At 44.2% G+C, this 14,304-nt stretch overlaps 1 protein-coding gene across 1 annotated transcript in view; it reads left to right on the top strand.

Moving 5' to 3' along the window:
- The window catches only part of LOC124802917, a 369,091-nt gene that overhangs the window by 104,873 nt on the left and 249,914 nt on the right, over positions 1-14,304 (top strand). Inside the window, exon 2 of the mRNA XM_047263988.1 lies at positions 10,230-10,432. Within this exon, the coding sequence (XP_047119944.1) occupies positions 10,230-10,432 (203 nt within the window). The remainder of the gene's footprint in view (positions 1-10,229; positions 10,433-14,304) is intronic.

Raw genomic sequence — 14,304 nt, 5'->3', positions numbered from 1 at the left:
CTCCTACTATCGAATTCCAGTCAACCATGACTATTAAATTTTCGTCTCGATTAACTACCTGAATAATTTCTCTTATCGCATCATACATTTCTCCAATCTCTTCATCATCTGCGGTGGTAGTTGGCATACTATGGTAGGCGTTGGCTTCATGTCTATCTTGGTTACAATAATGTGTTCACTACGTTGTTCATAGTAGCTTACCCGTGCTCTTATTTTTTGTTCATTATTAAACCTACACCTATATTACTCCTATTTGATTTTGTATTTATAACCCTGTATTCACCTGACCAGAAGTCTGGCTCCTCCTGCCACCGAACTATATATAGCTCTAACCTATTCATTCCCCTTCTTAAATTTTCTAACCTACCTGCCCGATTAAGGGATCTGACATCCCACTTTCCGATCTGTAGGGCGCCAGTTTTCTTTCTCCTGATAACGACGCCCCCCTGAGTAGTTCCTACCCGGAGAACCGAATGGGGGACTATTTTACCTCGTCGTGGAAGTGCGTGTATTCCAGAGTGCACCGTCCCAGGCCATGTAGGGCATCCAGGGACGTTTGGAATAGTACGATTTCGGATGTTATGAATACGTCCAGCGCAAACGTCCACGATTTTGAATCTCATCTCACGTTACACACACACGTCCGCTTCTGTCGCGCTCACCCAGCACACTGATCGCTTCGCCAACCGTCGCTGCCGCGGCCAGGGTCAGGCACGTAGGCGCATCCTTGTGCATCTCAAAGGTTGAGCTAATTCGGTACTTCCGGTTACCGACTCCTCGTGACCGCCCTTGCAAGCAGCCGCGGTGCAGTGGGAAACAAGCAGCTACACCTTGGACGTATAAGCCAGGTCTGAACAATCCCACCTCCACATATACCTGCCAGTTTAAAAAAAGAATCTACTTTACCTAACCCGAGGCAGCGATGTTGCTGATGACGCACCTCGAATTTCTCACGCGAAGTGTAGATTTCTCCCGTTAACGAGTTACGTTAGAAGAATTCTGACAATACACGCGTTTTCACGTCGCTAAAGTAGCGTTACTCGTTGTGAAACTTCCGTACCGTCTTATGACATGGGTTACATTCCCTCTAAGTCTTCTTTTATGAAATAATTAAATATCTTTCCTTATCTGTCACGTCCCGCATCACATGACTGGAATATTAAACTCATTTGTGGCTCATGACGGAGAGCTAAAATCTACCACTGCCACAGGACGCCCCCTCACTTTCGCACTCTTAAGGCAACCTAATGTAGAGCCACATACGACGTCTCGTAAGGTAAAAGCACAGAGTAGTTGTACATGTAAGTTTTATACTAAGTATCACTTTATAAATTTGGTACCACATCTGATTTTATTATGATGGTTGGCTCTCCCTGTATAGCCAGACGATTGAAATATCATTAAAAGATATCGGCAAAACGAAGAAAACATCAACTGGAGAAGCATAGCCGTGCTGCCGTAGCCATCACCTACACCGGCCATCCAGCACGTCACTGATATCAAATTGATAGGCTAATTCATTAAATTGATCATGAGAGTCACTTAGCATGGCGAGTAATTTTTCTTGTAAAGTAGCCGGATTACACTCACCAGGCAGTTCAAATGGGAATCCCAGGAGGGAAGACGATGTTGTTTTCGAGGAACGCTATTGAGAACCGACATTTGAAGCTGAGCACAAAGGATTCTACCGCCGGTAACATACATTACACGTAAGGACCGGGCTATTAAATGCACGATAACAGCGACTTTGTCACCGTCACCCTGCGTAAAAAGCTTTCTTGGTTCTACAGACACACTAAAGAGTCGCTGATAGTGTTTCACGCAGTAAACGCTGCCTGCGATTTGGAATCGGGTCTTTCCATTCAACCACACACCTGCGTTGGATCCTATGGCGATGTCTTTTAAGCGTAATGATTACAGCCACTAGTAAATCATATTCATGACACTCTCACCTCTCGAAACGAATCACCTTTTTTAGAACCTACGTGCTACAGTAAAACTCCAACGTGGTTTTAGATAGCCCGTATGCATCTTGAAACTCCTCCTCAATCTGTGCCCCTCCATCCCTGCAGCTTTTCGCTTGTGGCCGTTCCAATTTAAGTCGGAACTGAGCAGAAGTTGGAGACCGCTGTGTCTACCACATTCTGCAACCAGTTTAGAAACAGGATAAGCTGAGTTAATGTGATAGGACTGTGTTTTGACCACTTGTGAGAAATGGGAACATTTTTTCATAGCTCAGGCAATGTTGTACAACGTGTAAGGTCAGCACCAAAACGAAGCCTGTTCCTGCAACACAAGGTAGTATAAAAGACAGTATCAAGAGTTACGCTGATGTTTCTTTTCGGAAAAATTAGGAAGACTCCACATCATACAGGTACTGCAAATAAATGGCTCTGAGCACTATGCGACTTAACTTCTGAGGTCATCAGTCGCGTAGAACTAATTAAACCTAACTAACCTAAGGACATCACACACATCCATGCCCGAGGCAGGATTCGAACCTGCGACCGTAGCGGTCGCTCGGTTCCAGACTGTAGCGCCTAGAACCGCACGGCCACTCCGGCCGGCTATACGTACTGCAGTCCGAAGCACATCTACCATATATTAAAATACTCCACGTCAAGTCTTGATGAATTTATTTCTCGTTTCTATAATCAGAAGATTTTCTGTAATGTAGTCAACACGTAACGTACATTCCATGCAGTTCCCTTTGCAGAGTTCATTCACAGACTGTTTCGGATGAACCTGCATTCACTGTGAGCAGTGGTTTACGTCCGGCACATATCGTTTTGCAATTGAACAATCGTGACATTGTTCTCCGTTCCCTGTTGGTTAGGATTGTATATACCATCAGATCAGACAACTTCATTTACATTGTGATCATGGGTGAAGCCAAATATGGTAGTTGCTTTCTGACATTTAGTCACTTCTCTGAGTCGACTATCTTACATCCGCGGATTCCATATCACCGACATGCACATACAAACCACTTCACTATTACTACCTTGATTTACGCCTGTGCTGGTTGGTCGTATCTGTGGCTGTAACGTTCTGCATCATCTACAGCTATCAACAACGACTTTGTTTTAAAGGGGTGACAAAAATTTGTCCAGTGACCTTATAAACTGAATGCCGAAAAGTTACAGAAAGGACTGTCCCATCTGAAGATGTGCCACGTAAGATGCCAGGAAGTTGCGGCTAGATATGGCGTATGGTGAAACCGTAGACCTGTAGACATGATATATGAGAAGACGATTAGAGACAGGCATGTAGTGAATATGTAAGGTTTACTACCATTGTTACGTACCCTCAGCTCACAAAACTTTTATTACAATTCAGATGGTCAGGATGAATAAGGTACTAAAAAAAAAAAAAAAAAAAAAACGCGAAACAAAATACATGGTGACAGTGACAGATGACGTTGATGGCTGGCGGTCAACGCCTCCCTCAAGCTAATAGCAATAACGCTTTCCACCTATGTGTGAGGTACTGATGAGACTGTGAACTGCTAGCTGAACATCAGTACGACATAGGTTGGCTGAAATACGGGGCTGCAGATCAGATAGACTTGCTGATATATTAAAAACCAAACGCTACCTATATGACAGCAGATCATTAGCGTCTACTGGTAAGAACCTGGTGAGCGTCATTTGTAAGGTTTCCTGCACTTATTCACAAAAATTTATTATAATTCTAATGGTCTAGATAAGTAGGATACTGAAATCAAATATTGTCTTCTCAGACTCGTTTTATTTAAAAAAAAAAGAAAAGCAAACTTTGAGCGTTCGGCGTCATTGGCCGGGAGTCCCCTTGTGGGGCAGGTCCGGCCGCTTTGGTGCAGGTCTTATTCCATTCGACGCCACATTGGGCGACCTCAGCGCCGGATGAGGATGAAATGATGATGAATACAACCAGACCCTGAGCGAAGAAAATCTCCAACCCAGCTGGGAATAGAACCTGGGCCCGTGCGGTAGCGTTCTCGCTTCCCACGCCCGGGTTCCCGGGTTCGATTCCCGGCGGGGTTAGGGATTTTCTCTGCCTCGTGATGGCTGCGTGTTGTGTGACGTCCTTCGGTTAGTTAGGTTTAAGTAGTTCTAAGTTCTAGGGGACTGATGACCATAGATGTTAAGTCCCATAGTGCTCAGAGCCATTTGAACCAGCCAGAACCTGGGCCCGTAGGACAGCAATCCGTCACGCTGAACACTCAGCTATCGGGTGGGACGTTTAATTACAAATCCAGCACATACATCACCAGAGCATACAGATCGAATAAAAAAAAAAAATAAAAAAAAAGAAAGTGACAGATAGATCAGATAGATGATGTTGATGGCTGGGAAAGCTATTAAAGGGGAAGCAGGGCAAGCTCAAACGATGTCTCTCTCAAGGTAATACTCGTATCAGCAATGCCTTCTGCCTGTATGTGAGGTACTGACTGAGATTGTGAACCGCCAGGTGAATTTTAACACGACATAGGTTAGCTTGAAGTACAGTGCAGTAGGTCAGATGGACTCGCTGTAGTGAAGACTAAGTCCTCAGACAAACATTTCTAATATATGCGCCAATGAACTGCCCAACGGGTGATGTGGAGATTAGCCGTGAGTGCGCAACTGCAATGGGTATGGCGGGTGTATCCTCGCACTGAGATGTGTTGAGAATCATGGCTGGCACACCGAAATAACGAAAACTATCCTTTGTGACAGTACTCCACCAATTTGCCGAACTACAGCTTACGTCAGCTGAACTATCCAGACCATCCACTACGGTGGACATCGCCCGAATGCCACGAAAATCTTTCTTCTCTTCCCTCCTCGACATCAAATCCACGTGGAGCCGCCAAAAATCGTCACGCCTAATGCCCAAATCCTGCCGGCGCAAATCGTGCCAGTGGCGTACTTATAACATCGCGTCATAACTCCTGCCTAGACACGGCATAGCAGTATTCCTCCAATGAGAATGTTTGTCGCCAAAGTGTATGCTCTCACCTGCTAAGAGAGTCGTAGTTACTCCCTCCAGTGGCTTCCTCGTGTTTGCTGATGTGTTTAGGCTGACGACGAGGCATTTGGCTACCTTAAGAGTGTCATAGTTACTCCTCCCAGTTGCTGCCCCTTTTTGGCCACCTTCACATTGGCATGCTAACTATACCACTCCGCCAGAAGCGATACGCAACTTTATGTCTTCCTTACGATAGTCGTAGTTACTCCCTTCAGTGGCTCCTCTTGTTTGCTAATGTGTTTAGGCTGACGACGAGGCATTTGGCTATTTAAAGCCGTCTTTATTCCAAGGGATAAACATACAAGAGATACAGATACTGGGTGTCTTATACCACGCCATACCTCCGGAACGAAGGTTTACAGAGCGTAACACCTCAATGCATATAGATGGAAATAAACATAACTTAAATAACAAAACGGAACAAAATACAGAAGGAAGAAAGGAATAAAGACTGGTTCTTGCTCCTTAAGAGTGTAATAGTTACTCCTCCCAGTTGCTCCCCCTTCTTGGTTCCCGTCACATTTTCATGATTACTGTGGCCAGTCCGCCAGAAGCGATACGCAACCATATATTTAACTTAAAAGTGTCGTAGTTAATACCGCCAGTTGCTCCTTGTGTTTGCTAATGTGTTTTGTCTGGTGACGAGGCATTTGGCTACCTTAAGAGAGTAATAGCAGTCCTCCCATTTGCTCCCCCTTTTTGGTTACCTTCACATTTTCATGAGAGAAAAGCTTGTGCATTCCACACCTGCGGCGGACACTGCGCTCGTTCCAAGAGCGAATCATAAAGCTCGGCGCCCGTCTGTCGGTGGCACAACTGTCGTGGACAATATGCCTCCTGGGTGCAAGCCGCTGGCCATTGTTCTGCTGAAGATTGGGCCGCTCTCGTGGACTGACTTTATGGCGAGATGCTACCGCCTGCACTCACAAGGAAAATGCTCACGCTTTCCTGGAAGAGCCTGTTGATGCTTTCTTTTTATTTTTGGCGCACAGGCCTCGCCGACAAAGGAAAAATCAAGTGCCGCAACTGTTGATGCTAGTGGGAAACCAACTCTGTCATTCACTGTCATATCTACAATACTCGTTCTCTACATAGCTGAGATGGCAGCAGGGCCTCAGCAGGGACTACGTAATTAACAATGAGTGAAAGCTGACTTGCCTAAAGGGTCACCATCTTTGAAATTTGGCAACACAACGCCGCATGACAATCACCCGGTCATAGTACAGTTTATCGAAAATTGTACTGGAGTTACCGTTCCTGAGGACAGCAGTGGCAAGAATGAATCTTCAGAGGGAGACAAACGCACCTCATATGGATCAGTTGTAGACGACGGACATCACATTCAATGCAACTGCATGAGTTTTGGCCTCTCAGCGTATATGATGTTTACTTTTTCTGATTTATTTATCCCAACGAATTTACTGGAAGGTTAGTACATAACACTGACACACATTTGAAACAAACGTGTGGAACACATTTGAAATAGGCGTCACCAGTAGGAAGCACTCATAGCACTGTAAACATGGGATAGAGATTATTAATAAACACTATTGCAACATTAGTCCCAAACTTTCAGATTACTGAACGACGCGTTTCAGAACAACAACTCAAGTTCCAAGGACTGTATAGGCATAATCGAAGTTATCTTTGGTTCAGTTTCTCGTCTAAGAATCGCATAAACACATTTGTTCGGTTTAACGCGTTAAACTATACCTTATGAGTGATTAACGAGACAAAACAAGAGAAATTAAAGAAATAGAATCTGGTGACTTATCACGTCTGCATGACCACCAGGTTGTCGTTATATCTGCAGCGGCAAGACGGGTTTGTTACAGCAAGACGCGCAGAGCAGCCGCGTGGTCTTAGGCGCCTTGCCACGGTTCGCGCGGCTCCCCACGACGGAGGTTCGTGTCCTCCCTCGGGCATGGGTGTGTGTGTTGTCGTTAGCGTAAGTTAGTTTAAGTTAAATTAGGCAGTGTGTAAGCCTAGGGACCGATGATCTCAGCAGTTTCGTTCCATAGGAGCTTACCACAAACTTCCAAAAAATTTGGTGACAGCAAACGCAGCATTCCAAACATCTTCCAAGATTTCACAGTTTGTCATAGGCAAACTTCAGGCACGAAAGTCGGTACAACAGAGACACCTCAAATACACAGACAACAGATTTTTCCAAACCACTGACATGTTGAATGAATAAACGTGTAGTGAATACAACAGATTACTTTCTCTGTTCAGCATTTAATGTCTATCAATACAACAGTCTCACAAGGAACTATGAACATAATTTTCTTATCGCAGGCTCAAAACTAAATACGTCCTACTATCTCACTCCACACAACCCATTATATCTCCCCCTCCCTCCCTCCTTCCCTCTCTCACTCGCTCTCTCTCTCTCTCTCTCTCTCTCTCTCTCCCTCCCTCCCTCCCCCCTTTCTTCCCCTCTCATCCCCGTCTCCCATCCCTGCCACGCTGCCACGCAACCCCAGGATATACCTATAGCCATTTGGTAAGCAACTTCGTTTATACCTTACGTAACTACGCACTTCAGATGTCGTATTGGACATGTAAACATGTAAAACATAATTTGCTAACTGTCACTCCTCCACTTAACTTTTTTATTCTTATTTTATTTCGTCAATTATGTAAAAGTTAAATACGACACATTTGAGTCAAGTAGTACTGTAAAAACATGTTAAACAGTTTCACAATGCAAATGCAAATATTCAGATTTCTCACCAATTCAGAAGACGGAAGTCACGTTGTAATATACAAGTATTACTGCTCAAGTATGGGTGTGTGTGTTGTTCTTAACATAGTTTAGTTTTAGTTAGTTTAAATAGTGTGACAGTCTAGGGACTGATGACCTCAGCAGTTTGGTCCCTTAGGAATTGACGCAGACACAAAAACGTAACAGGAAAGCACGGAACAATGGAATGTGATGCAGAAAGCCGTTTCTTTTAAGTTGAAAGCTATGGTAAAGGTACAGAAAGTAGGAAAATACGTTCCGCATGACCAGAATGAAAGACAGGAAGAAAATCGAAAGATCAGTTGTGAAATGCTGTTCGCCAGTCGTTTCTGCATCGAATAGTGGATATATTTTGAGAATCCTAAGCGTCGTAAATCATGGATGAATCGAGGCAAACCACTGACAGCCACTGAAAGACCAAACAGCTTTGGAAAAATGCAGTGCTCTGTATTTGGTGGGATCAGAAGGGTGTCACCTGTTATGAGCTGCTAAAACCTAGTGACTCTGTTAACACTGATCGTTGCCAACAGCAAATGATCGATTTAAATCGAGCATTACGTGACAAACGATCGGAATATGGAAAAGGGTTACACAGTCGTATTGCTCCATGATAACGCCCCATCACACACAGCAAAACGGGCCAGGTAAGCGATCGAGGCGTTCCAGTGTGAAATACTATAACTTGCGGCTTATTCTCCAGACTTGGCTCCGACCGGTTATCTCTGTTTGCATCACTGGGACAATCTCTCGCTGAACAACGTTTCAGTTCGTATGAAAATGCACGGAAATGGCTCTGACTAGTTCGCTTCAAAAGAGGAACTGTTTTTTGGCGTGGCATTTATAGCCTGCAGAGAGGTGGGTGAAATATATAAATAGCAATGGAGATTATTTTGAATAATATTTTGTTTTCAGTTTCAAACAAAGTACGTGTAATTATAGCAATCAAATTCCGCTTTTGTACTTCTACACCTGGTAGACCTGTCTGTTCTTGCTTGAGTGCCCACAAGGAAAGGTGAGCTAGTTCGTAGCCTGCGGAATCATACGAGAGCCACTCCAAAAGAAATGCACACTATTTTTGTAACAATACAGTTTTCATTCTGCATGTGTGGAAGTTTTACAGTGTGTAGATACATCTTTCCCGCTTGTTTTCTAACTTAGTTCAACTTGTTCCCGTGAGTGGCGCCGTCACAGCATGTCTTCAAGATATCTGCTACACTTGACGTACGTCAGAAGCAACGTGCTGTCATAGAATTCCTGTGCTGTGAAAACGAGACAGATGTTGAAAACGGTGTATGCAGACGCTGCTGTCGATCGCAGCACAGTTAGTCAGTGGGCAAGCAGGTTACGTGATGAAAGCGGGCACGGCAATATCGAGGATCGTCCTCGCAGCGGCAGGCCTCGTACTGCACACACTCCAAACAATGTGCAGAGAGTTAACGAATTGGTAATTGCTGACAGACGCATCACAGTGAACGAATTGTCGTTCTACATTGGGATAGGGGTAGGAAGTGTTTGCAGAATACTGAAAGTGTTGGCGTTAAAAAAGGTTTGCGCCAGGTGGGTTCCCAGGATGTTGACAGTGGCTCACAAAGAAACAAGAAAAACGGTATGCAGCGAACGTCTGGAACAGTACGATAATGGTGGAGATGAATTTCTTGGAAGAATTGTGGCAGGTGATGAAACATGGCTGAATCATTTTTCACCAGAGACGAAGAGGCAATCAATGGAGTGACATCATGCAAATTCACCCAAAAAAAAAAAAAATTCAAAACCACACCTTCTGCCGGAAAAGTTATGGCTACTGTGTTTTTCGATTCCGAAGGACTCTTGCTTGTGGACATAATGCGGAGTGGAACCACCGTAAATTCAGATGCATATGTGACGACACTGAAGAAACTTCAAGCTCGACTGAGTCGTGTTCGACCACATCGGCAAAAGCAGGATGTTTTGCGGTTGCACGACAATACACGGCCACATGTCAGTCAAAATACCATGGAAGCGATAGCAAAACTCGGATGGACTACACTGAAACACCCACCTTATAGTCCTGACCTGGCTCCATGTGACTATCATCTCTTTGGGAAAATGGAAGACTCTCTTCGTGGAACAAGGTTTGAAGATGATGACTCCCTTGTGCACGCTACCAAACAATGGCTCCACCAGGTTGGTCCAGAATTTTACCGTGAAGGTATACAGGCGCTGGTTCCAAAATTGCGTAAAACACTGTAAAACTTTCAAACATGTAGAATAAAAGATGGATTTAAAAAAAATAGTGTGCATTTCTTTTTGAGTGACGCTCGTAATATCGTTGGCCGAGCGCCAGCGCCGTCGGGCTTGTGTGGCCCAGTGCCCCGCTGATGCGGCGAACGTGTACAGTGGGTCTTGCTGCCGGGTAATGTATGGCTGCGTGAGAGCTGACGCTCGTGCCCCACGGGGTACCGCTGGAGGAGTCCACACTAGACAGTGAGGAGGCCCCGGCGTGCTGTTGCAGGCGGGCAGTGCCTGAGCGACATCAGCGTGCTGGTGGAGCCGGCGGTGGCGGCGAGCGGCGGCAGCGCGCTCGTGCTCTGCCTCTACCAGCTGGAGGGCGACGCGCTCTACCAGGCGCAGTTCTACCGCGGCAACCGCGAGATCTTCCGCTGCCTCGCCAACGGCGTCTGCAAGATACTCCCGCTCTCCGGCATCGTCATCGACGTGAGTATTAAATCCTGCCACATTCAACTGCAGCAAGTATCAGAACACCCCTCCAATATATGTCTTCTTCTCTCTTCCCTTCTGCATTTTCCGCATTAGCCATTTGTGACCTGTTACGGTTCCCATTTTTTTCTCGGTCTGCCAGATTCTCTTATCCATTTTGGTTTAATGTTCCTTAACTGATGTGGTAGTCTCTCTCGATCCATTCTTTGTAGATGTTAATTTCATTTTCTAATTTTTTTTTTCATCAAATTTTTCTGTCACAGTCCAGATTTTCAACTCCTATCGAATATCTTCAATTTGAATTTTATCTGTACTCATTTTATTTTTGTTTTCATCCAGTTTTTCTCTCACACTACAAATTTTCAATTCAGTTTTTACTTTTTCTGTACTTATTTTATTTTTGTTTTCATCCAGTTTTGCTTTCACACCCCAAATTCTCAATTCCTTTCGAATACTTTCATTTCGTATTCTATCTGTACATATGCATCTCTTCACTGCTCTACGCAATCTTATCTGTGCTCTTTGTATTTGTTTTTCTTGTCTCATTGAATACCCATTATACACTTCCATATAATAAGGATCGTATTCCGACACTTTTGCAAAATTTCACTCTTGTACCACTCTTTATGTTATGATTTTAAGTTTTGGTAGTAGTTCCACAGATATTTCCACATGTCTTCAAATTGATCCGCGTATCTTCTTCATATTCAGACGATAGTTCACATCGAAGACACTTAACTTCTAGTGTTTTTCCAAGACTACCATCTTCGTTCTCACTTGACATTTTCCACAAAATGCCATAACTTACAGAATGACAATTAGTGAACCATACGACATAAGGTAGCCATAACGTCTGAACGGTTTGCGTTACGCCGTTCAAACTGCACGACTGGCCTTGGAGCAAGATGCATGATTTGGTTTAGCTACGAAGCCTACTTTCATGGGTTCTTCTATAAGAAAAATTGGCACATCTGGGTGTCTGAGAATCCACATTTCGCGATCGAGAAGTCTCTTAACCCTCAATGGGTGACTGTGTGGTGTGCAACGTCCAGTCACGAATAATCGGACGATATTCCTTGATGACATGGTGACTACCGAACGGTACGTGAAGGTTTTGGAGGATGACTTCATCCCCATTATCCAAAATGACCCTGATATCGATAAGATGTGGTTCATCGAAACAGGAGAGTGATGTCCTGGAGGTGAACTCTGGGACCGCATTGTAGCTCTGCGGTACACAGAGGCCACTGGAAAGGGCCTCGATTGGCCGCCGTATTCTCCAGATCCTAACACATGTGACTCCTTTTTCTTGGGCTATATTAAAGGCAAGGTGTACAGCAATAACCCCAAAACCATTTCTGAGCTGAAACAGCCTTTAACGAGTCATCGACAGCATCGATGTTCCGACACTTCAGCCGCTCACGCCGAATTTCGCTATTCTTGTGCGCAACATCATCCGCAATGATGACAGACGTATCGAACAGTTCATAACCTAGATCCGGATATTTTTAGTGACGTTTATATGTTGAATAAAGTGTGTGCATGCCGTAGTTTGTAACTAGTTTACCTTTTTCATTCATGGAGTTCAATAATTGTCACCCTGAAGACTTTCCAGAAGATGTTTTCATATTATATTTTGTATATAGCTTATTCAGTTCATAATACCGTTCTCGCAAATCCTCTTCTCTTGGAAAATCGATGTATGGTCATCAGCATACAGAAGTGAGTTTTTACTTAGCGAATTGCTTAACTGCACCCCGGTCTCCATGTTAACGTTACATCTGCGAGTTGTATCGTCAGTGTGAATACTGAACGGCGTAGGGGGTGTATTAGAGCCATGCCTCACTCCTTTTCTTATTTGTATCGTTTCTTTATATATGCCTCCCATAACTCAGATTATTGTTTTTCTTTCTTTTTCGTTTTTGTTTGGAAGCTTCCTGGCGCATTAGAACCGAGTGCTCGACAGAGAACAGAACATTGTCTCTTAAAATTTTACATACCGTTGTTTTTCTGACAGCTACATTCAAGAGCCACCTTCACAATTTCACCTTCCAAACTAGACGGAATATTCTTTCTTCCAGCAGTTCTAGTCCCGCAAAGAATGGAGGTAAATTTCTGTTCGTATTGGAAAGTAGGAGATAGGTAATAACGGATGAAATGCTGTGACGGTGGGCTATGGAGATAACTGTCGGTAGAGCACTTGTCCTCGATGGGCAGGTTTGAGCCAGGTCCGACAAACAGTTTTGATCTGCCAAACAGTTTAAACAGAGCGCACTGTCTGCTGCTGAGAGAACATTGTTTCTTTGAATTCTTAGTTACCTGATCCTAGTCCCAGCAGATTTTCTGTCACGGCCGCAGTTCTGGTTGAAAGACAACTTTGCCACCTGTCGTGAAACCAAACAGTGACATTATAGCAATATAAGCTGAATCGTCTGTTGCTAAAGATTAAGGTAACAATGGTAAAATACACTTTGAATGTTCAAATACTGAAGGAAATAAAGGGAAGGGCAGTCAGTCGTAAGAAGTATCATGGGATTAGATACTGATTGATGGGGATACGTGACTTTTAAATGGAAACTAAAGAATGAAGGATCCTTGTAGTTTCATTTAGTGTGATAATTACTGAAGATATTACAGGTCCCGACTCAGAAAGCTGTTACTTTCCTGTGAGAACCCTCGACGAAGCAATTAAGGATTTTCTGTGACACTGGTGCCGTCAGGTCAGGAGAGCTCGTCACATCGCCAAGAAGACCTTTTTCTGAATGCAACAAAAGACACTGCCGATTGCCTTGATATGTTGCAAATCTTTCTCCTATACCAGCTTTCGTTGGGCCTGCAGCATTTACGTCTGCTGTGTAACCTGTTAAATACCTAAACATCACACCAGGGCTATTTTCGGAAGATGTAATGAAATGCACTGGCGCCAACATTACAAAACCTACCTTTAGTGTGCGTCGACAGTTTAGGTCGGCATGTATATCCACCAGTAATTACTTAATGCTTCCTCCAATACCAATGATTTTTCCCAAGACCATTTTTAAGTAGTGTTTCGTCGTTCTTACCGAACTATTCCACTATCCTTCCCTCCAAGCTCCTAATATTGCAAAGAATCTCAGGGTGACAGATTGGTCTCTTTGTCTTCTCAAAAATGGAAGAGATATCCTCAGCTCTATATTCGGTGCATAAAACTTCGTTTAGGTGTCAGAACACCAAATATTTGGCAGCCTTCTTCTGGCAGCATATCTGTGGAATCCCGTATCAACCTTGTCTTTGTTCATATTTGTTGCTGCTATCTCAAGGTCAAGAGCTATTTTTGCACGAGGGTTTCCCAGAAAATAAAACACCGCATTTTTTTCTCACTTGAAACAATACTACGAATGCGAAACGTTACTTATGTATCATTTGAAACCTCCTGAATGAGCGCGCCAGGATTCCGTCACTTCCGGCAGGTAGCATAGCTGCAGGGCAGTTTCAAAGTGGCGTCTACAGGTAGTGTACGTTACAAGCAAAGTGCCGTCACTGAATTTCTCATTGCAGAGAAAGAAACTATGAAGAATACTCACATACGCTTGTGCAAAGTCTAGAGCACCTGCTGTCGACAGAAGTACAGTTAGTCGCTGGACACGGAGGGTGAGGTCATGAGAAGGCGGTTCGGCGGAGTTCCACGATTTGCAGCGGACGGGTAGATATACACGGCTGTCACAACTGACACACTTGACCTAGCCCCTCTCACTTCCACTTGTTTGGATCATTAAAGGATTCCATTTGTGGAACACATTTTGGGGGCGATGAAGAGGTGATTCACACAGTGAAGCACTGGATCCGCCATCAGGACACGGATTGGTGCAGACAAAGCACACAAGCCCTTG

The sequence above is a fragment of the Schistocerca piceifrons genome, chromosome 6 (assembly GCF_021461385.2).
Source record: "Schistocerca piceifrons isolate TAMUIC-IGC-003096 chromosome 6, iqSchPice1.1, whole genome shotgun sequence".
In the NCBI taxonomy this organism is placed as follows: domain Eukaryota; kingdom Metazoa; phylum Arthropoda; class Insecta; order Orthoptera; family Acrididae; genus Schistocerca; species Schistocerca piceifrons.
Note: the sequence above shows the minus strand (reverse complement) of the source record. Positions and strands in the feature narration are given on the sequence as shown.